Source organism: Eschrichtius robustus, chromosome 3 (genome assembly GCF_028021215.1).
Source record: "Eschrichtius robustus isolate mEscRob2 chromosome 3, mEscRob2.pri, whole genome shotgun sequence".
Taxonomy (NCBI): Eukaryota; Metazoa; Chordata; class Mammalia; order Artiodactyla; family Eschrichtiidae; genus Eschrichtius; species Eschrichtius robustus.
Genome location: NC_090826.1, coordinates 25,469,512 through 25,493,519, shown reverse-complemented (window position 1 = coordinate 25,493,519; position 24,008 = coordinate 25,469,512). Strand labels below are relative to the sequence as shown.

The window sequence follows — 24,008 nt, the reverse complement described above, 5'->3', positions numbered from 1 at the left end:
AAAACAAATAGAACTGAACAAACCAATAGTCATTTAATAAATCAAAGTAGTAGTAAAATGTCTCATTCACCAAATGGCACCATATAATTTTCCAATGAATTTCACCAAATGTTATAAGGAGTAGAAAATCTAGGGACTTCCCTGGTGGCCCAGTGGTTACGAATCCGCCTGCCAATGCAGGGGACACGGGTTCGAGCCCTGGTCCGGGAAGATCCCACATGCCGCGGAGCAACTAAGCCCATGCGCCACTACTGAGCCTGTGCTCTAGAACCCGTGTGCCACAACTACTGAAGCCCGCACGCCTAGAGCCCGTGCTCCGCAACAAGAGAAGACACCACAATGAGAAGCCCGCGCACCGCAACAAAGAGTAGCCACTGCTCACCGCAACTAGAGAAAGCCCGCGCGCAGCAACGAAGACCCAACGCAGCCAAAAATAAAATAAATAATAAAAATAAGTACATTTTAAAAAATGAAATCGGGATAATAACAGTATTTACCTCTTAGACTTGGTGTAAGAATTAATATAGGTAAATTAAAAGAGGTAAACATAGGATTAATATAGGTTAAGGATTTAGACCAGTCCCTGGCTTGAAGTAGCACTATTTGTATTAGCCACCATTGTCCTTTTATCCTCTATGCCACGTGGTACCTTCACTCCCCCTTTCTTTGCCCAGTGATGGGAGACATCCATTATCTGAATGGACCAGAATAACAGTCCACTTTGTCTTAGGGGCCCTGGTCCACGTCTCTGCCATCATGGCCAGGACATTCCATAGTGGGAGGTCATCTCACTCCAAAAATTTTTTTCTTTAGAGCAGTAATTGTGGTCATTCGTGACATCCAATCTCAACTCTTACCTCATTTGTGACCCTGGCAGCCATATCATGAGAGTTTTCAATATGGATCACACTACAACTTCCATTTTATTTTTAATTAAAATTTATTTTCTAGAAGAGTTTTAGATTTAAAGAAAAATATTGAAGATTAGTATAGAGAGTTTTCATATACCCAGCACTCAGTTTCGCTCACTAACATTTGCTTTTTTAATTCAACATTATGTCTTTGAGATACATCCATGTTAATCTACATATATCGAAATGTATTCATTCTAACTGGGTGTAGTAATTCATTGACCTGGAAGCTTCTCAGCCTCACATGTCACAGGTTTAGTGCTGGGGAATTCCATCTCCCTCTCAGTGAGGTCTATCAAATCCCTGGTTCTGAAATGAAAGTATTTACATAGTCATAATGTTATAAATGTCATTTGGTTTTCAATGTTAAGAAATACGTACAGGCAAAGTATGGCAAACTGAATTATGTTTACAAGAGAGAATGTACATGCTAACAACCTTAAAGCAAAAGTTAAGGTTGAGTTGATGGAGGAAGGCAGAAACGAGGAGGGGAAATCAAGGGAAATTATTCATTTCACAAGGAGAGTCAAGAGATACAATCTAAAGAAGAAACAGACATTTAAGACTATTATTTAAACTGATACAGTTGACCCTCCATATGTTCTGGTTCCAGATCTGGATTCAACCAACCTCAGATGGAAAATATTTTTAAAAAAATTTCAAGAAAGTCCCCAAAAGCAAAACTTGAATTTGCTGGGCACATGCTAAATATTTACACAGCATTTACATTCTACGAGGTATTATAAATAATCTAGAGATGACAAAGTATTTGGGAAGAGGTACATAGGTTATATACAAATGCTGTGCCATTTGATATAAGGAACTTGAGCATTCGGGAATTTTGGTGTGCTTGGGGGTTGGGGAACCGAATCCCCCATACGGAGGGAAGACTGTAACAGCAACCAATGACAAAAAAAAAAAAAAGGGCTTCCCTGATGGTGCAGTGGTTGAGAATCTGCCTGCCCATGCAGGGGACACGGGTTCGAGCCCTGGTCTGGGAAGATCCCACATGCCGCGGAGCAACTGGGCCCGTGAGCCACAATTTCTGAGCCTGCGCGTCTGGAGCCTGTGCTCCGCAGCAAGAGAGGCCGCGACAGTGAGAGGCCCGCGCACCGCGATGAAGAGTGGCCCCCCGCTTGCCGCAACTGGAGAAAGCCCTTGCACAGAAACGAAGACCCAACACAGCCAAAAAAAAAAAAAAAAAAAAAAAAAAAAAAAATATAAAAACAAAAACTGGGAGGAGAAAGGGGGAAAGGTTGATTAATGAAATCACACAGCAGGTAGTCAGTAGATACTGTTAACATTAATAAACCAAGTAATAGAGGCATGAGTATATTATTCATCGTTATATGAATTTTAAAGAAAGAAAGAAGGAAAGAAAGAAAGGAAGGTTGCTCCCAAGAGTTGGGGAGTGAGACGACATTTTTAGCTTTATATTTCTAATCTCTCTGTTGGGCATTGCATCGGGTGTGCATTTTCATCTATATGAATTATATTTGAGATAACAATAATTAAAATAAATAATTGAGCAAAAATCTAGATCTGATTCTGACATTCCTCTAGAGGTTCAGGCAGTTTCAGTAACTCCCCATCGCCTTATGATCAAGTTTAAACTCTCAGGCAGGCAGGCAGGCAGGCAGGCAGGCAGGCATTCAAGGTCCTTCGTCACCAGGCACCTCCTCCGGGAAGCCCTCGGTGGGGGAGAGCGCCCTCTGCCGGAACAGGGACGCCAGCACGCATGGGGTACCGCCCTTTGCGTATCAACAGACTCCGCCCCCATCCCTCCCTCAGGGCTGCCCGCCTCACGTGTTCTCAGGCCCTTTACAGTTGGGGGTGGAACCCCGAGAGGTGGAGCCCAGAGACCCCAGGTGAGAGCGTGTGGGCCGGTGGGGGACTAACGGGTCAGGCCTGGGAACCTGATTGGAGTGTCTATCAGACCCGGCCCGATGTGAGGCGGGGGCGGTCAGGGTGATGGGAATTAGCTTCGTTAGTGTCTGCTTGGTTCAGAGTGGTTTAGGGCTGGGCTTTCTGTTGGGGAGAGAATCCAGGCTCTTCCACTTCTTATCTGCGCGTGTCCTTGCGCAAGTCACTGAATTTCAGTTTCCTCACCTGTGGCTGCCAGCATGAAATGAAATAATGCACAGAAGTAACTAATTAATAAATGATAACTGCTGTTATTATGGCCCATTTAAGCAAAAGTGTGAACTCTCAGAGAGGGGAAGACCTTAAAGGTGGCCGTAGCTCAACCCTGCTTGGAGACAGGCCTCGCCTCCCTCACCTGGGGTGCTTACATCAGTGGTACCTGGGTGCCCTGGAGGTGCCACCTGTAAGGGCGGCTGCCTCCCAGGTTCCCACTGGCCTGGTGTCCTGAGTGGGCTGGCGGGTCAGACTCTCCGTGATGAAGTCCCTTTCGGTCTCCTCACAGGGCCTGCCTTCTGCTGTGGGCCCCTGTCGGTGGGCAGACATGTCTCAGGAGGCAGCTGCAGAGGGCTCCAGCACAGAGGACCCCGTTCTCAGTCTCCACAACAGCTGTGGGCCTTTCCAAGAGGATATGGAAGAAACCAGCTCCGTGGTAGGCCTGGCACAAGATCTGCCAGGAGAGAGCTCTGGGGCCCCAGTTTGGGTGGGCAGCAGGAAGAGGGTCCTCAGGGAAGAGGCTCATCAAGATGCCAGCTCCCAGGTAGTGGGTGCTCCTGGGACTAGCCTGGAGGCCGAGGCCCACCTGGTGGTCCTGGGGCTGCAAGCTATGGGAGAGAGCCAGGATTCGGTGCCCGGCCCCAGGCTCCACATCCAGCCGCCCACAGTGCCTGCCCACGGGAGGGCTCAGGCCTCCAAGAGGCTCCAGGTTACAGTGCACGACATCTTAGCTGGAAGCTGGCCCAGGAATCTTTGTAGTGCGTCCATGGGAACAAGAAAGAAAAGCAGGAGGTCTGAGGCCCCCTCAGAGGAGGAGGAGGGGGCTGATGGCTTCTTGTGGCTTGGTCAGAGCCCTGGTGGGGACAAGCCCCAGTCTGTGGGAGACTCCCCCCAAGGTGCTGACTTGGAGTCCTTGGGAGGCCCTTGCAGTCCTCTCTCTTGCAAGGACACTGGGTGTGGGCCTGGAGATCCAGGTGGAAGTTGGATGAGCTATGCCTCAAGGATTGAGAAGTTTGAATATTTGCCCACTGCAGAGGGCGGGACCCAGCCAGGCAGCCCCTGTGACCCTGTCAGGTACCCACTGCCCAGTGGAGGCGAGTCCCTTCAGCCAGCTGCCCGGGATTCTCCACAGAGCCCTGTACTGTGCCTGGGAGTGTCCGGAAAGGCTTCCACAGAGCAGAAAGAAGCCAGGCACATCGTGGGGCCTGGCGGTGGTGATGGCCCTGCCACCTCACACAACCAGGAGGAGTTGGAGGTCAAGGCTCAGCCAGTGTCTGGGGAGATGCCAGGACAGGGACTCGCTGCTGCCCTGCAGCCTGTAGCCAGCAAGGCTAGCTCAGGCCCATCCATGGGGTGGAGAAGATCCAAGTGTGCTAAACAGTTGAGCAGGGGCCCGGTGCCCCATGCCCAGGACCAGGGCACTGACAGATGCCCGGACGACTCCAACCAGGACCAGGCAGAGGAATCCAGCCCAGGAGGCTGCCCCAAACTGGTAGGTTGAGTCTGAGAGGTTGAGATAGGAAGGGCATCATTATCTTTTGGAGTCAGTGAGTCCTGGATTGAAATCTTATCTCTGCCCACTTCCTTGTTGAGTGACCCTGGAATATTTTTTAACCTGTTTCCTCATCTGTAAAAAGGGAATATTAATTCCAATTTAATGGGGTTGGTTTTTTTTTCATAATATTTGCATATAACCTACACACATCCACATCCTATACTTTATTTTTTAAAATTTATTTTACTTTATTATTATTATTATTTTTTGGCTGTGTTGGGTCTTTGTTGCTCCACACAGGCTTTCTCTACCTGCATGCGGGGGCTACTCTTTGTTGAGGTGAGCGGGCTTCTCATTGCGGTGGCTTCTCTTGTTGTGGAGCATGGGCTCTAGACGTGTGGGCTTCATTAGTTGCAGCACGGGGGCTCAGTAGTTGTGGTTCACGGGCTTAGTTGCTCCGTGGCATGTGGGATCTTCCCAGACCAGGGCTGGAACCTGTGTCCCCTGCATTGGCAGGCGGATTCTTAACCACTGTGCCACCAGGGAAGCCCCAATGGGGTTGTTTTGAGCAGCAGTCCCTAACCTTTCTGGCACCAGGGACCAGTTACGTGGAAGACAATTTTTCCACGGACCAGGGTCAGGGGATGGTTTTGGGATAATTCAAGTGCATTACATTTATTGTGCACTTCATTTCTATTATTATTACATTGTAATATATAATGAAATAATTATACAACTCACCATAATGCAGAATCAGTGGGAGCCCTTAGCTTGTTTTCACTTGCCACTCACTAATAGGGTTTTGATATGAGTCTGCAAGAAATTGATTTATTATAGTCTCTGTGCAGTCAAACCTCTCTGCTAATGATAATCTGTGTTTGTAGCCGCTCCCCAGTGCTAGGATCACTGCCTCAGCTCCACCTCAGATCATCAGGCATTAGATTCTCATAAGGAGTGTGCAACCTAGATCCCTCGCATGCGCAGTTCACAGTAGGGCTCACGCTCCTATGAGAATCTAATGCCACCGCTGATCTGACAAGAGGCGGAGCTCAGGCAGTAATGCGAGCATATATATGCAGCGGGCAGAGGAGGTAGGAAGGGCATACTAGGAAGAGCGCAAAGCACATGCAAAAGTACAGAGACAGGAGCAATGGGGAGCGGCTGTAAATACAGATGAAGCTTCGCTCGCTCAGCCGCAGTTCACCTTCTGCTGTTCAGCCTGGTTCCTAACAGGCCACAGACCAGTACCCGTCCGTGGCTGGGGGATGAGGACCCCTGGTTTTGAGGGTTAAATGAGATGATGGTGTAAACTAACGTGCCTAGCATAAGGCACAAGGTAAATCCATTTATGTTAAATTTGCTTTTCCTTGAGTGTTATAATAGCCTTATGAGACAGGCATTAGCCCTGTATTTCCAGATGGGGAAACTGAGGCTCAGAGAAGTTATCAAACTTCTCTAAGCTCACACAGCAAGGGAGGCAGTGCCTGGCTGTGTTCCCTGTATTCACTGCTTCCCTTTCCATTGTTCTTTTACTGATAGTAATATTTGTCATTTTATTAATAATCATAGCTAACATGTTTGTACACCAAAGGCAGAAGATGGCATTACCTGTGTTTGAAGTATATTTCTCACATAGTTGAATTTTTTTTATTTAAGTATTTGATTTACAATATCATGTTAGTTCCAAGTGTACAGCATAGCAATTCAGTGATATATATATATACATATATATGTATATATATATTGTTTTTCAGACTCTTTCCCCTTATAGGTTATTACAAAATATTGAGTATAGTTAGTTCCCTGTGCTATACAGTAGGTCCTTGTTGGTTATCTATTTTATATATAGTAGTCACATAGTTAAATTTTTATCACATTGATTGAATATGTATTATGTGCTAAGTGCTTTTGGTTTAGTCTTCACCTGAAGCCCAGAGAGGTAAGGTTACAGGCCCAAGGTCCCACAGCCGGTAAATGACAGAGCAAGGATGCAGACCCAGGCAGTCTGTCTGGAGAGCTTGCTGGACTGCTTGCTTGTGCACATTCCCTGCTAGGATCACAGCAGTAATAGCAGCTGGCCTGCCTACCATGAGCTGAGTATATTCCCGAGCTCTTTATCTTCCATCTTCCTAACAACCATACGAGGTAGATGCTAATGATGTATACCCATTTTAATGTTGTGGGCACTGAGGCTCAGACAGGTAAAGTGACTATGTCAAGACCAAACAGCAAATTAGTAGAACTGGGATAGGAACCAATGAGCTGCCTGTGTGATTGACCGCTAATTTGGTACTATAATTACATTAGAAGTGCTATTACATTGTCTTTGCAAACATCACTCAAAAACATTAATTTTTAATAAAAAAAGAATATGTGTTTTTTGTAGAAAATAAGGAAGAAATAAAAAACCCCATAATGCCAACATTCACAGCTATCTCCCGTTGACATTTTTTTTTGTAATTGCGACAAGTTTTATTAATAACGTCAAAATTCTATTAGAACCTAGTATATGTTAAGTTATAAGATACAGTTAATATTCTTTTTTTTAACATCTTTATTGGAGTATAATTGCTTTACAGTGGTGTGTTAGTTTCTGCTTTATAACAGTGAATCAGCTATACATATACATGCATCCCCATATCCCGTCCTTCTTGCGTCTCCCTCCCACCCTCCCTATCCCACCCCTCTAGGTGGTCACAAAGCACGGAGCTGATCTCCCTGTGCTATGCAGCTGCTTCCCACTAGCTATCTATTTTACATTTGGTAGTGTATATATGTCCATGCCACTCTCTCACTTTGTCGCAGCTTACCCTTCCCCCTCCCCGTGCCCTCAAGTCCATTCTCTACATCTGCGTCTTTATTCCTGTCCTGCCCCTAGGTTCTTCAGAACCTTTTTTTTTTTTTTTTAGATTCCATATATATGTTATCATACGGTATTTGTTTTTCTCTTTCTGACTTACTTCACTCTGTGTGACAGCCTCGAGGTCCATCCACCTCACTACAAATAACTCAATTTCGTTTCTTTTTATGGCTGAGTAATATTCCATTGTATATATGTGCCACATCTTCTTTATCCATTCATCTGTCGATGGACACTTAGGTTGCTTCCATGTCTTGGCTATTGTAAATAGAGCTGCAGTGAACATTGTGGTACATGACTCTTTTTGAGTTATGGTTTTCTCAGGGTATATGCCCAGTAGTGGGATTGCTGGGTGGTATGGTAGTTCTATTTTTAGTTTTTAAAGGAACCTCCATACTGTTTTCCATAGTGGCTGTATCAATTTACATTCCCACCAACAGTGCAAGAGGGTTCCCTTTTCTCCACACCCTCTCCAGCATTTATTGTTTGTAGATTTTTTGATGATGGCCATTCTGACTGGTGTGAGGTGATATCTCATTGTAGTTTTGATTTGCATTTCTTTAATGATTAGTGATGTTGAGCATCTTTTCATGTGTTTATTGGCAATCTGTATTTCTTCTTTGGAGAAATGTCTATTTAGGTCTTCTGCCCATTTTTGGATTGGGTTGTTTGTTTTTTTGATATTGAGCTGCATGAGCTGCTTGTAAATTTTGAGATTAATCCTTTGTCAGTTGCTTCATTTGCAAATATTTTCTCCCATTCTGAGGGCTGTCTTTTCGTCTTGTTTATGTTTTCCTTTGCTGTGCAAAAGCTTTTAAGTTTCATTAGGTCCCATTTGTTTATTTTTGTTTTTATCTCCATTTCTCTAGGAGTTGGGTCAAAAAGGATCTTGCTGTGATTTATGTCGTAGAGTGTTCTGCCTATGTTTTCCTCTAAGAGTTTTATAGTGTCTGGCCTTACATTGAGGTCTTTAATCCATTTTGAGTTTATTTTTGTGTATGGTGTTAGGGAGTATTCTAATTTCATTCTTTTACATGTAGCTGTCCAGTTTTCCCAGCACCACTTATTGAAGAGGCTGTCTTTTCTCCATTGTATATTCTTGCCTCCTTTATCAAAAATAAGGTGACCATATGTGTGTGGGTTTATCTCTGGGCTTTCTATCCTGTTGACATTTTGATATATGTCCTTTCTTCCATCTTTTTCCTATGCATATATATCTTTTCTTTGCCTAGAAAGGGGATCACGCATGTCACAATTTCTTTTTTAATTTTTTAAAATTAATTAATTTATTTGTTTTTATTTTTGGCTGTGTTGGGTCTTCGTTGCTGTGCGTGGGCTTTCTCTAGTTGCGGTGAGCAGGGGCTACTCTTCATTGTGGTGCACAGGCTTCTCATTTTCGTGGCTTCTCTTGTTGTGGAGCACGGGCTCTAGGCGTGCGGGCTTCAGTAGTTGTGGCACGTGGGCTCAGTAGTTGTGGTGCACAGGCTTAGTTGCTCCACAGCATGTGGGATCTTCCCGGGCCAGGGCTCGAACCCACGTCCCTTGCATTGGCAGGCAGATTCTTAACTACTGCGCCACCAGGGAAGCCCCATGTCACAATTTATAACTTGATTTTTTAGGTATTAAAAAAAATTGTTTTACAATGAATTTGTTAACACAGAGTGAGGAAATCCCTTTTAATGCCTCCCGGCCCAATTGCCCTTTGTCTGCTGTTAATGCTTAGCATCCTTCCAGTCTCCTTTTTATAACTTCTATACATATATGAACATCTGTATATTGAACATCTGTATATTGAAGGCACCTTTTTATATATAAGTAGGCTCATGCCATGCCTCATTGTTCTGGGACTTATACTTTAATTTTCAAGTGCTTTAGTATTTGAAGGTGTTTCCCAGTTGGTACATACAATTTTGCCAAGTCTGTGCTTTCCCTGAACCCTGCATCATAGCTGTCTACAGGCACTGCCAGGACCAGAGGATGGGCTGGGCCTTCCTCTTCTCATTTCCGACCACTGTCATGTAAGTTAAGAGCACAAAGCTCAGAGGCTGACAGACAGGCATTCAGTCCTGGCTTTGCCCCTCTCTGAATGTGACCTAGGCAAGCGGCCTCACCTTTCTGAGTATAATTTCCTCATCTGCAAAATGGGGGTATTAAAAGTACTTACCTCATAGGGCAGTGTGAGGAGCAAATGAGATGACACACATGTGTGTTCAGTATTTAGCATAGTGCCTGGTATAAGAAAAAACTAAAAAATGTTACCTGTTATTGATGTATACAATTTTGTCCTGCTTTAAGGACTGCCGGGGTGAACACCCCTGTGCATCTGGCTTCTCCCCATTTCAGATTATTTATTTGGGCCAGATGCCCGGAATTGGAATTCCTGGGTCTGCAGTGTTTTGAGGGGGTGTTTGAGCTTGGTGGTGGAGCCAGGTTCCTGCCCACCTTGACTGGAAGCAGCCCACATCTGCTCTCTCCTCCAGGCCCCATCCTTGACTCTGCGGCACAGCCCATCATCCCACAGCTTCCCAAACAACCCGTTGCCACGGCAACTGGTGCCAGCTGCAGGAGAAGAATTGAGGCTGGGCTGTGACAGGGACGGGCAGGTGGTTGAGGACAGGGCTGAGTGGGGCGTGGGCAAGCGTGGGCATAGTGCCCAGCTGGTCTGCATCCCCTTTGAGGGCCCTGGCACCTTCTCCTGGAGGCAGCTTGGCTCGTGTCAGGGGCAGATAGACAGGTTCAAGGTCAGGCTTTGCTTCTTACAACGGAGTGACTTTAGACGAGAGATGTCTCTTCTCTGAATCTTAGTTGCCTCCTCTATGAAATGTGGGAATCAGCTGGGCCCCAGAACTGCTGGGAATCTGGTATGAGAGGCTGGCTGTGTTGTGTTCTTTTGGTTTGAGATAGAGACTCTTAGAGGGGGGTGGGGAAGTTGGTTGAAGTGCCATTTTCTTCTCTATTTGATCCCCACGGTGGTCAGTTAGGTCTGGAGCCACTCAGTGGATGGGATAGCGGGGGACATGGGGAGGGCAGCTCTGGCAGTGTCCCCTGTTCTGCCTGTCACAGCTCAGGAGGCACACAGCTCCTCCGGCCCCACCTAGGCTCCCACACTCAGGTACCCCGTCTGCAGCTACGAAGCATCAGGAGTTGTGTGAGGGAGGAGCGTGTCTCCAGCAGACGGACAGCCTAAGAATAGCTCTTTAAGTGCTTACTGTATACCAGGAGCTTCACGTAGGTCATCATCTCATGTTTAATCCTCACAAAAGCATGAAAAGTCAGTGTTAATACCCTTGTTTTGCTGATTAAGAAAACTGGGATTCCGAGAAGCTAAGTGACTCACTCAAGGTCACACAGTAAGTAAGTGCCTGTTCAATTCCACTGTGTGCACTGAGCCAGGATGCTAAAGGCCTGGCTAAGGGATTTAGATTTTTATGGGGCTTTATTTGTTCAGCAAACAGGGGGTGCTCTTCCAGGATCTCAAAGTCCAGTGTGGGGAGACAAACAAGTAACCAGAGTTGAGATTCAGATTGACACCTAGCAGATTCTGGATACCCAGAGAGCAATTGAGTCTTCCCTAGGGAGGGGTGGGTGGGAGGGCTTGGAGGTAGGGTAGGGCACAGGAGGGGGCTGTGGGAGCTGCATCTGGGCAAAGGTAGTGGGTGTGCAGCAGGCAGAGAAGGTAGGAAGGGCATACTAGGAAGAGCACAGAGCACATGCAAAAGTACAGAGACAGGAAGCAGCTTGGAGCATTGCAGGAGCAGAGCAGTAGGTGGGGTAAGGTCAAGAGGGGAGGAGGAAGGTGGGAAAGATCAGTGAGGACAACATTGCTTAAAGGGAAATGGAGAGACTGAAGTCTGGTCAGGTATCGGGAGGGACTTTCTCAGGGGCAGGAGCCAAGGAATCTTAACAACATCAGAGTTTATAGAGAGAGCTTGCTGAGTTCCAGGCACTGTTCTAAGAGTCTTGAATAATGATAATGATCCTTGCATTAACACTATGAGGTTGATACTTGTATTATCCCCATTTTACTGATGAGAAAACTGAGGCACAGAGAGGTTAAGTAACTTTCCCAAGATCACACATATCCTAGGTATTGGCAGTAAGTATCCTATTGCACGAATATACCACAATTTATTTATTCCTTGACTCCACGTGGACATTTGGGTTGTTTGCAGTTTTTTGCTATTACATATGGTGCTGCTATGATGAACCGTTTTGTATGTTTCTTGGTACATATGGGCAAGAGTGGCTCCGTGGAATATTCCTGGGAGTGGAATTGCTGGGTTATAGGGTATACACATATTCAACTTTACTTAAACAGTGCCAGATGTTTTCTAAAATGGTTAAAAATAGTTTGTACTCCCACCAGCAGTGCAAAATTCCAGTAGCTCCACATCTTTACCAACACTTGATATTATCAGACTTCAATTTTTGCCAAAATAGGGATATGCTATGGCGTCTCAATGTTGTTTTAATTTTCATTTCCCTATTACTAAGAAGAATCTTTGCATGCATTCTGGTCATTTCCGGTTAAGTCAAGTCTTGCCAAAACAATTTTTTTGGTTTTAACTTTTCCTTACTGATCTGTAGGAGTTCTTTATGTATTCTAGATACTCTTCCTTTGTCAGTTATATGTTTTGCAAATATATTCTCCCAAAGTGTGGTTCATATTTTGCTTTCCTTATGGTGTCTGTTGATGGGTAGAAATTCTTAATTATTAAAAATTGTTTTATCGTGGTAAAATATACATCACAAAATTTACCTTTTAAACCATGTTTAAGTGTACAGTTCAGTGGCATTAAGTACATTCACATTGTTGTGCAGTCATCACCACCATCCATCTCCAGAACTTTTTCATCTTCCCAAATTGAAATTCTGTACCCATTAAGCAATAACTCCCCATTCTCCCCTTCCCCCAGCCTTTGATAACCACTATTCTACTTTCTGCTTCTATGAATTTGACTATTCTTGGTACCTCATATAATTGAAATTGTACAATATTTGTCCTTTTGTGACTGACTTATTTCACTTAGCATAATGTCTCCAAGGTCCATGTTGTAGCATGCATCAGAATTTCATTCCTTTTTAAGGCTGCATAACATTCCATTGTATGCCTTTACCACATATTGTTTATCCATTCAACTGTTGATGGACATTTAGGTTATTTCCAACCTTTTAGCCATTGTAAATAATGCTGCTATGAACATTAGTATACAAATATTCAAGTCCCTGCTTTCAGTTCTTTTGTGTCTATACCCAGAAGTGGAAGTTGAATTGAATTGGAATTAAAAAGAGGTAGAATTGCTGGAGAAATTCTTAATTTTTATGTATCCTAATATGTATAATCTTTTTAAGGAATTTCTTTCCTATCTCAAGGTCATGAAGATGTTCTTCTATGTAGTGTTGTGTTTCCTTTCACACTTAGGTCTATAATCTGCCTGGAATTGATTTTTGTGAGTGATATGGGGTATATCACTTTTTTATATGGATACCCAATTGTTTCAACACCATTTACTGAAAATTCTGTCCTTCTCCAGTTATATGCAATGTCAGCCCTGTCATAAATCAAGTCTCCATATATGTGGGATTGGTTTTGTTCTCCCTATGCTCATCTTGTTTAAAATTTCTTTCCTTATGCATATATTTTATATTAATTATAATAATTATTAATAATTCTTGATATCTAGCAAGAAAAGTCTCCCAATTTTGTTATTTTCAGGAGGATCTTTACTCTTAACTATTTTTTTCTCCTTCACATAAATATTACAATCAGCTTGTCAATTTCCACACTTGAAAAAACCTGTGCAGAACTAACATTTTTACAATATTGAGTCTTCCAATCCATGAACATAGTCTATTCCTCCATTTACTTTGATCATCTTTATTGTTTTTCAATAAAGTTTTATACGTTCTCCATAAAAGTCTTGCATATCTTTTCAGATTTATTCCTAAATACTATATCTATATATAACTTTTTGTTATGGAAAATTTCAAATATATGTAAAAGTAGATTGAATTTTAAGCAGGGGTTGGCAAGTTATCACCCACGCTTTGGTCACCTCAGCTGGCTTAGTAAATACAGTTTTATTGGAGCACAGGCACAACTATTTGTTAACATATTGTCCATGGCTGATTTCCTACCACAGTGGCAGAGTTGAGTGATTGCAATGGAGACCGTATAGCCAGCAAGCCTAAAATATTTTCTCTCTGGCTCTTTACAGAAAAAAATGACCGGCCCCTGGAATGAAATCTCTTGTACTCATCACCCAACTCTAGCAACCACGCATTATTTTCTCTAAAGGTTGACCATAATTCCTTAATATCAAATATTTGTTGAATATCCAAATTTCCAATAGTTTCATAAAGATGATAATTTATTTTTATACTTTGTCTTTTTAAAGTCAGGATCTAAGTAAAATCTACATATTGCAGTTGGTTGATATGCCTTGTAAGCCTCTTTTAACATACAGGTCTGTTTCCAATCTTGTTTTTCTTGCAGTCATTTTTTTTTAAAAATTATTATTTATTTATTTATTTATTTATTTATGGCTGTGTTGGGTCGTTTCTGTGCGAGGGCTTCCTCTAGCTGCGGCAAGTGGGGGCCACTCTTCATCGCGGTGCGCGGGCCTCACTATCGTGGCCTTTCGTTGCAGAGCACAGGCTCCAGACGCGCAGGCTCAGTAGTTGTGGCTCACGGGCCTAGTTGCTCCGCGGCATGTGGGATCTTCCCAGACCAGGGCTCGAACCCGTGTCCCCTGCATTAGCAGGCAGATTCTCAACCACTGCGCCACCAGGGAAGCCCCTTGCAGTCACTTTTGAAGAAACTAGGTTGTTTGTCCCGTAGCTTATTGCATTGCTGTGGTATAGTGAAACCTGTTCCTCTGTCTTCTGTATTTTCTGTGAACTTGTGGTTAAACCTGGAGCTCTAATTAGATTTGGATTCAAAGTTTTGGGGCTGACTACTTTTTAGGTGGTGGTGTGGTCTTTCCATCAGAAAGCACATAATGTCTGATTTTATTTCTTTATGTTTTTATGTATTATAAAATGGTAACTTTTAAAAATTGCGGTTTCTAACTATTGATGGCGTATAACATGCAATTGATTTTGCAGAAATCTTTTATTAATTTATATAATTTACCTATTAGGATTTTTTTTTGTTTTCTATGTAGATAGTCATATAACCTGCAAATAATGAGAGTTTTGTTATTTCCTTTCTAATTCTTACATCTCCCCCACCCCCTTTCCTTACTGTGCTAGCTGGCTAAGACCTTTAGTATAATATTGAATAGAAGTAGTAATAGGGTAACAACAGGGAACTTTGTCTTGTTCTGGATTTCAAAGGGAATGTGGTCATCATTTCAGCATGACTGTGATGTTTGCTGTGTTTTTATATAGATACTTTATCAAGTTAAGGAAGCTCCCTTCTATTCCTGATTTGCTTGTTATTCTGAATGGAAAGTACATTTTAAGAAGTGTATTTTCTGCATTTTTTGATATAATATGACTTTTATTCTCTTACTAATGTTAATTTAATGAGTTGGGTTTTTTAAATGTTAAGTCAATCTTGCATTTCTGGAATAAACCCAAAATTGATCATGTTATATCTTTTTTATGTTTTCTGAATTCATGTTGATAATATTTGGTTTGGAAATTTTGTATTTCTATTGATGAGTTAACTGGCCTGAAATGATTTATTCTTATAGTGTCCTTGTGAGATTTTAGTATTCGGTTTTGCAGCCTCATAGAATGAATTGTAGAGTGTTTTCCCTTTTTCCATTTGCTGCAGTAATTTGTATAAAGTTGGAATTATTTGTTCTTTGAACATTTCGGTAGCATCACTGGTTTAAAAAAAGAAGTCTGGACTGGTGTTTTCTTTAGGGAAGATGATTCCTTCTCTACTGATTCAATTAATTCTATGCTTATAGGTGTATTCAGTTTAAAAAATTTTTTCCTTGAGTCAATTTTGGTAAGTTACATTTTTCTAGAAATGTATCCATTTAATCTGAGTTTTCAGATCTACTTGCATGTTGGCATAAAGTATTGCACAATAGCCTCTTATCTTTTTAATATCTGTGCACTCATGATTACTCATTCTAAATATTGTCTTGTTGTCCCTTCCCTCTTTTCCTTAATCTTGGCAGAGAATTGTTTGTTTCTATAGTCTTTTCAAAGACCTGATTTTTGGTTTTGTTGATCCTCTCCATTATATGTTTGTTTTCAGTGTCATCTTTCTTTCCATTTGTTCTCTTATTTTTATAATATTTTAAGAATGATGCTTAGTTCATTAATTTTCTATCTTTTTCCTTTCTAATAGTCATTTAAAGTTATAAAGGAACCTCTAATGATGATGTTAGCTCCATCCACACACTCTAATATATGTCTTTCTTATTATCATTCAATTCTCAGTATTTCATAACTTTTATTACAATTTTTTCTTTGGCCTATGTGTTATTTATTTATTTTATATATATTTATTTAATTCATTTTTTGGCTGCATCGGGTCTTAGTTTCAGCACATGGGATCTTCGTTGAGGCATGAAGGATCTTTCCTTGCGGCACATGGGCTTCTCCCTAGTTGAGGTGCGCAAGCTCAGTAGTTGTGGCACGTGGGCTTAGTTGCCCCTCGGCTGTGGGATCTTAGTTCCCCGACCAAGGATCAAACCCACGTCCCCTGCATTGGAAGGTGGATTCTTTACCAGTGGATCACCAGGGAAGTCCCTGGCTTATGTGTTATTTAGAAGTGTATTTCTTAATTTCCATTCATATGAGTTTCTTTCTTTACTTTCTTTCTCTCTCTCTTTCTCTATGTTTTTCTTTTTGTTATTGCTTTTTAACTTAATCATATTGTGGTCTGAGAAAGTGATCTTTATCTGAGTCGTCTGATGTGGTAGCCACTAGCCACTTGTGTCTACTGAGTACTTGAAAGTTGGCCAGGGGACTTCCCTGGTGGTCCAGTAGTTAAGACGCCGTGCTTCTAATGCAGGGGGCGTGGGTTCAATCCCTGGGAACTAAGATCCCACATGCTGCGTGGCGTGGCCAAAAAAAAAAGAAAGCTGGCCAGTCCAAATTGAGATGTACTGTAAGTGTAAAATACATACTGGATTTCAGTGACTTAGTCACTGAAAAAAAGAAATTAAAATTTCATTAATAATGTTTTTTATTGATTACATGTTAAAATGATAATATTTGGATATTTTGAGGTAAGTAAAATATAAAATGAATTTCACTTGTTTCTTTTTACCTTTTCTTAATGTGGCTACTAGAAAACTTAAAGATACACCTATGGCTTACATTTGTAATTAATTGGTCAGCATTGGTCTAAAAAATACTAGTCTTTTGAAATTTGTTGAGATTTGCTTTATGGCTCAGGTTGTGGTTAATTTTCATGTATGTTACATGTATACTTGAAAAGAATGTGTATATTAAGTGTTCTATATATGTACACAGATTAAGCTTCTTCATGGTTTTCATTCAATCTTTTTTATCCTTACTGATTATTTTGTCAGCTAGATTTAGCAATAGTTAGAGAAATACATTAAAATTTCATTCTATAGTGGTGGTTTTGCTTTTTCCTCATAGCTTTGTCAATTTTTACTTTATGTTTTTTGGGATTATGTTATTAGACGCTTATACATTTAGAGTTGTTAGCTTTCTGGTGAAACTGCTAATCATTATGTAATGAGGTCTTTGCCTCTAATTATTTTTTGCCTTAAAGTCTGTTTTGTCTGAGACTAGTGTAGCTACAAAACTTTATTTTGGTTAGTATTTGTCCACTCACATATTACTCCATTTTTTTCTCTTAACCTTTTTGCATTGTTGTGTTTCAGAAATAGGTTTTATAAGTGTCTTATAATTGGATTTTCTTTTTTTAAAGTTCTGATAATTTTTGCATTAATCTGAAATATTAGTCCATTTACATTTGTTGTAGTTACTGATTTATTTGACTGTATTCCTACTGTCTTATTTTGTACCTATCAAAGTATAAAGGAAGTTACTGTCTTTATCTTCCTCTGAAGTAATATGATGATCTGGGAATGCTTTAGTTCCAAGCATGCACCTTCCCAATTTATGTGCTGTTGTTATCTAGAAAGTTGGTCCTAAGTTATTTTTTTAATCCCACAAATTACACAAATATTATAGTTTCATATTATCAGTGTTCGTTTAGATTTAACAACATAGTTATCATTTTCTTTGCTCAGAATTCCTCTCTACATCTCAGCTTTTATATCTGGGATCATTTTTCCTTCCTTCTGCCTCAAGTTCATCCTTTAACATTTTGTTTATTGAGAAAAATAAAATTATCAAGAAAAACAATAACTCTCTTGGTTTTCTCTGTGATATCGTTATTTTTTATTTTAAACCATTTTTAAAATTGAAGTATAATTTACAATATTTCAGGTGTACAGCAAAGTGATTCAGTTCACTGAATCTGTTCTTTTTCAGATTATTTTCCATTATAGGTTATTACAAGATATTGAATATAGTTCCCTGAGTTACCCAGTAGGTCCTTATTGTTTATCTATTTTATATATAGTAGTGGGTATATGTAAATCCCAAACTCCTAATTTATCCTTCCCCGCCCCCGCTATCCCCTTTGGTAACCGTAACTTTATTTTCTATGTCTGTGAGTCTATTTCTGTTTTTTAAATGTTATAATATCTTTATTTTATCTTCATTCTCAAAAAATATTTTGTGTGGGTGCACAACTGATATTTTCTTTAAGCATATTGAAAATATTATTCTACTATGTTTTGCTTCCATATTACTATTGACAAGTTAGCTGTTAGTCTAACTACCATTCCTTTGTAGGTAGAGTGTCTTTTTGTGAGAGGCAGGCATTATAGCATTAGTGGTTAAAGGTGTGGCCTCTGGAATCAGACTGCCAGGATTTAAATCTTAGATCTTTGGTTTACTAGGTGTATGACACTGGGCAAGCTGATTAACCTCTCTGTGCTTCAGTTTCCTCTTCTGTAAAATGGGGGCAATAATGGTACCAGTACCTAACTCACAGGGTTGTGATGAGGATTAAGTGAATTAACAAGGAAAGCATTCAGAACAGTGGTAGCACGTTTTCAGTGCTATTAAAGTGTAGAATTTTTTCCCCCTCTCTCAATGCTTTTAGGATCTCCTTTTTTTTAAAAAAATAAATTTATTTATTTTATTTATTATTTTTGGCTGTGTTGGGTCTTCGTTGCTGCGTGAGGGCTTCCTCTAGTTGTGGTGAGCGGGGGCTATTCTTCGTTGCAGTGCGCGGGCTTCTCATTGCAGTGGCTTCTCTTGTTGCGGAGCATGGGCTCTAGGTGTGCGGGCTTCAGTAGTTGTGGCTTACGGCCTTCAGTAGTTGTGGCTCGTGGGCTATAGAGCGCAGGCTCAGTGGTTGTGGCACACGGGCTTAGTTGCTCTACGGCATGTGGGATCTTCCCGGACCAGGGCTCGAACCAGTATCCCCTGAATTGGCAGGTGGATTCTTAACCACTGCGCCACCAGGGAAGCCCAGGATCTCCTTATCATTGGTGTGGAACAGTTTCACTATGATGTGTCTAGGTGTGGATTTACTTTTACTTAAACTTTTTGAAATTCACTGAGCTTTTTGAATCTGTAAACTGTCGTCCTGTATCAAGTCCAGAAAATTCTTAGCCGTCTATCTTTAAATACTCCCTCTGCTCAATTCTCTCCTCTCTCCTTCTGGAACTTTAGTTCCAGAGTGATATCAGTCCTTTCGCTCTAGCCTTTGTGTCTCTTTGATTGTGTTTCACGGTCTCTGTGCTGTGAATATTTTGGATAATTTCTTTAAGTCTATCTTCTAGTTCACTAGCTTATTTCAGCTGTGTCTAATATGCTATTAAACCTATATACTGACTTTTAAATTTTAATAGTTATTATTATTGTATTTTTATTTCCAGAAGTCGTGTTTTGTCCCCAACCAAATCTGCCCTTCAGATTTTATATATATATATATATATATAATATTTTTAATACATATTTTTGCTCTTCACTCATATGTTCGACATTGCCTTTTATTTCTTTAAACATATCATACATATATATGTTGTATTCTTGTCTGCTAAGTCCAGTATCTAAAGCCTTTGCTGGTCTGATTCTGCTGCCTATTGTTTTGGAGCCTCAAAACTCTGGTATGTGGACCCCTGAGAACAGGGGCCAGTCAAAAGGTTTTAAACTGTGAAGGACCATTCTTAATCTCTTTCCTGTTTTCCTTCCCAGATGTCCCCTGTTTTCTCTCTGCCACCCCCTCCCCCCCATCTCAATTTACTTTTTTGAAAGGCTGATTCATTCCCATGGTTAAAAAAAAAAAAAAAAAAAGTGAAAAGTCTCCTTCCCAACTCCCAGTCCCTTTCCTATTGGAAGCCTCTGTTATCAGGTTCTTGTGGATACTTCCAGAGATATTTCATGCTGATTCAAGCAAATACAATGAAAAAATCTTTCTCTTTTTAAAGCAAATGGTAGCACACTACACACATTGTTCTGAACTTGTCTTTTAGTTTAAAAAGTATGTTTGTGCTTATAAAAGAGACACATGCTCATTCTGAGTAACATAAATACCCAGTGTCTACAAGTAGAAAGTGAAAATCCCCCTGGAATTTCATTCCCCAGAGATAACTTCTATTATGCATCTATAAATATATATTTACATAAATAGGCTTATGCAACACATACTGCTCCATAACCTATTTTTTTCTTTTTCTCCAAACAATACAGCTTGCCATCTTTCCATGAATCTTACCATATCTGTCAGAGCTCTCCACATAGCCCAGCAGTTAAATGCCTGGGCTTCGGAGTCAGACAGAACTAGGTTCTAATCCTAGCTCTGTCACTTAGTAGCTATGGGACTTTTCAGAGCCTCTCTGAGCCTCAGTTTCCTCATCTGTAAAATGGGGATGGAAATAGTACATATTTCATAGTGTTGTTCTGAGACCTTAATAAGATCATGTATGACATGCTTCCTCCAGGGTCAGCTGCTTTATAAGCCCTTGATGAACGGTAGTTTTTTATTACTACTCACTCTTTTTAATGGCCACTTAGAATCCATAGTATGATATGTCACTGTTTATTAACCATTACCCTTTTGATGGACACTGGATTGTACCCAACGTTTTTGTTGTTGTCGTAAATGCCAACCCAGTGAACACTGAATGTACATCTTTCACCTTTGTGTGTATTTTCTTGTGAATTCCCTGCAGTGGGGTCACTGGGTCCTCTGAATTCTAATGTCTGTATCCTCTTTCTCTCCAAGGAGGCAATGAAAATGGCCCGTGGGGTGAAGCATGTGTGTTACGTAGGTTTTTCCTTTTTATTACTGCTGTTTTTCCTCTCTCTCCTGAGGTGTGGTGGGGTGGGAGGGGTCCTCCCCAGAGACAATCCCAGCCCCCTGCCCTAGCCTGCCCTCCTCCGGAGCTTCCTAGTACTCCCCACTTCCTATGATGTGAATCTCAGACCTCTATTTTCCCCCAAACCTTGGAACCTGACCATTCATGACCATTCATTCAAAGATTAGTTTTTAGACCCATCTACTTTCAAAACAATTCCCTGTGGTTTGTAATAAATTAAAAGAATCAAAACATACTCAAATGGGTTAAAGTCTAAAGAAAGCAAGAAAAGGGGAAGGAGAAGGGGAAATCTTGTTACAACACCCCCCCGCTCCCAATCCTGGGAAGGTACAACGTCTAGGCTTAAAGTTAATACTAAGCTTCCTGGCAGCCAATGCAAAAAGGGGAGCAAGAGAGATTCTATATCTCATTAGAAGACCCAGAACCACTCTGCATCCTGAAATGGTCATGAAGGGCTTCCTCTCAGGGGCAACAGAGGGGTGATCAGCAGGCTTTCAGACGGGGTGGTGGACGTGTTCACTGCGTGGCTGTTTCAGGGGCAAAAGGCAAGTCAGTGACCCTGGAAAAAGGGGCATGACAGAGCTTTGAGAAAGAGAAGGTGGGCTCAGAACAGGATATGGCTCCCTGGTAAGATGCATCTCTGGTCAGCAGGGTGAGAAGGGTCTCAGTACAGGGTCCAGGTAACTCTGAACGTGGCTGGGAGTGAGAGGGGAAGCCGAGAGGATGGGAATGAAGACAGGTTCCTCTCCTGGGATGGAGGCCAGGCAGTCAGCAAACACTTATAGAGCCCTCCTCTGTGCCAGCCTTTTCTGGGCATTGGGAATACAGTGGGGGCTAAGACGTACATGCTCCCTGTCCTCATGGAGCTTACAGTTCAGCGGGGAAGAGCGAGGACAGGAAACAATTGCGGGTGAGGCTAGTGCTCTGAAGGGCTCTTCTCCCCTGGCAGGTTGGTTCTGGGGCAGTGATCTACCTCCTGGGGGCCATCAGCTACGGCCAGGCAGGGGGGCTGCTGCCTCCAAAGCTGGAGGTTCTGGAGGACATGATGGAGGTCAACTCAGCCTCACCTGCCCAGAGGCCCAGAAGGAAGGAAAGGCGCATGGCCCAGGGCCCCGCGGGGTGCCAGGTACAGAAGATGTTCTTTACGCTGACATGTCTCTTCATCCTGTTGGGAGAGGCGCATGCACACCTGATTCACAGAGATGGTGCTGCAGCCCAGAGAGACACTGTGACTTGCACATGGTCACACAGAATGTCATAGCCAGAGGCAGGGTTAGACCTCTGCTGGCTGGCCGCCCCCGGGCGGTGGTCTGTTCGTTCCTCCTCCTGCACTGCTGAGTTCAGGAGCTTGACCGGAGCAGAGGAGGAAGGGAGGGGCTGGGCCTCCATGCATTTGGGGAGAGAGCAGTTGTTGACCTTTGTTCCTGGCCGCCCCTCATGTCCTGCCATCCCAAGATCCTCTAGCCACCTCCCTCGGGGGGACAGCATGGGGCTCTGGTGGCCTCTCTGACCCCGTCCACCATCCGAGGAGTCATTCCTTTCCGCCCAGGGGCTCCACATCCTCATTCTGTTGCAGGAGGGGGTTCCCATTCAGGAGGCTGGTGCTGAGTGTCCCGGGGTGAGTGCTTCTGCCCTGGCCACACGGCATCCCTCCCTGGAGCACGGGTAGGGGGAATGTGGGGCTGGGGAAGCGACTGGGGAAGCAGGGTCCCCCTGGGGCTGGGAGGCTGCACCCAGGGACAAGGCCTCGGTTCCTCACCCCTCCCCTACAGTGTGGCCCAGTGGAGGCTGAAGAGGAGGAGCCTGGTGAGCAAGCGCGGGGAGAGGACTCAGGTGAGGGGCCGTGGAGGGTGCCCCTCGGCAGCCGTCTGTCTTCTAGGGACTGCTGAGCGCGCAGGGGGCTCCCAGCCAGCTCCGGGCCCCAGCCCCTGCTAAGGCTCCTCTCCTCTCCCACCCCCAATCAGCCTGTAGTCCTTCCCCAAAGGGGTGGGGACCGCTGGCTGCCTGGACTCGGCTCCCAGACAGACATCCTAGACGCCCTGGGTCCCTGAGGGTGGGACCCCTCCCCTGCCTGCCTAAGCCCCTCAGCATTGAGTCACCCCCTCCCCTTGCCCCTGAGCATCCACCGGGCGCCAGTGACTCTGTTTCCCCACAGCTCAGCTTCAGCCCCAACAGGAGAAGCTCCCCCTGGATATCGGGGTACGGGGCACTGTGGTCCGTGCCATGCAGGAGGCGCTGTGTAGTCGGTAAGGCCTTGTTCCGCGTTCCCTGACATCCAGGACATCCTGAAGGGCTGCCCTCACACACACCACCTCCCAAGGCTGTGCCGTGTTCTAAGGGCTTCTGTGTGTATGACTACCCCATTTTGTCCTGTGAGGTCATTTGCCCACACATTTGAACCTGGGTCTCTCTGGCTTCAGGGTTGTGCTTTCTCATTAAGCCGCTGCAGCTCTCAGTCTCTGCTCAGGTCCTCGTGGACATCGCCCACAGCAAATGCTTTCAGACACAGTGAGACTCTGTGTTGGGACTATCTCAGAGATCTGAGCACAGAGCTGTCATTTTACTAATGGTGAGACCAAGGCCCAGAGAGGACAGGGTTTTGCAAAGGTCACACAGCAAGTCAGTAGCAGATTCAGGGTTACATCCAGGGCCAGGGCTCCATCCCCTCCCCTGACCAATGCCTTACCCTCCCCCCCACCAGGCTTCCTCCCCTCCCTCCATACCCCGGTTCACTGGCCAGGGATAGAGCAGGGGCTGAGCAATCCGATCTTACTTTTCTACTCATCGTGTGGCCTCAGGCAAGCCCCTTATCTTCTGTGAGCCTCAGTCACCCCATCTGTAAATGGAGAATGATAATACCTCTTCTTCACGGAGTTGGGGGGAGAATAAATGGGTTCATGTAGGAAAATGTTCAGAATAGAAACCAGAGTCGGCCCAGACCCTGCTCTCCACCCATGTCTCCCTCTCGGGCTCGGCGCCCTGGCCCTGCCCTTGTGCCCCACAGCCTTCAGGAGCGCCCAGACCTGGTGCTGAGTGAGGAGGCCGTGGAGGGCATTGCTGCTGGCATCGAGGCAGCCCTCTTCGACCTGACAAAAGCCACCAACGGCCGCTACAAGAACAAGTACCGCAGCCTGCTGTTCAACCTGCGGGACCCCAGGAACCCGGTGAGTGGGGCTCTGGGCTGGGCTGGGTCCCCCTCAGAGGTGGGAAGCCCCAGCAGGATGTTGGGTGGGGCTCTCCAAGCAGTGTGGTGCAGCCCCTGC

At 43.5% G+C, this 24,008-nt stretch overlaps 1 protein-coding gene across 1 annotated transcript; it reads left to right on the top strand.

Moving 5' to 3' along the window:
* The first annotated feature begins 3,375 nt into the window (after positions 1-3,375).
* On the top strand, positions 3,376-23,913 carry LOC137760545 (SPOC domain-containing protein 1-like). Its single transcript, XM_068537523.1, has 7 exons — positions 3,376-4,539; positions 20,652-20,693; positions 21,695-21,871; positions 22,518-22,578; positions 22,901-22,991; positions 23,750-23,850; positions 23,903-23,913. The coding sequence occupies exons 1-7, from the start codon at positions 3,376-3,378 to the stop codon at positions 23,911-23,913; spliced, it is 1,647 nt and encodes a 548-aa protein (XP_068393624.1).
* Positions 23,914-24,008: the final 95 nt, after the last annotated feature.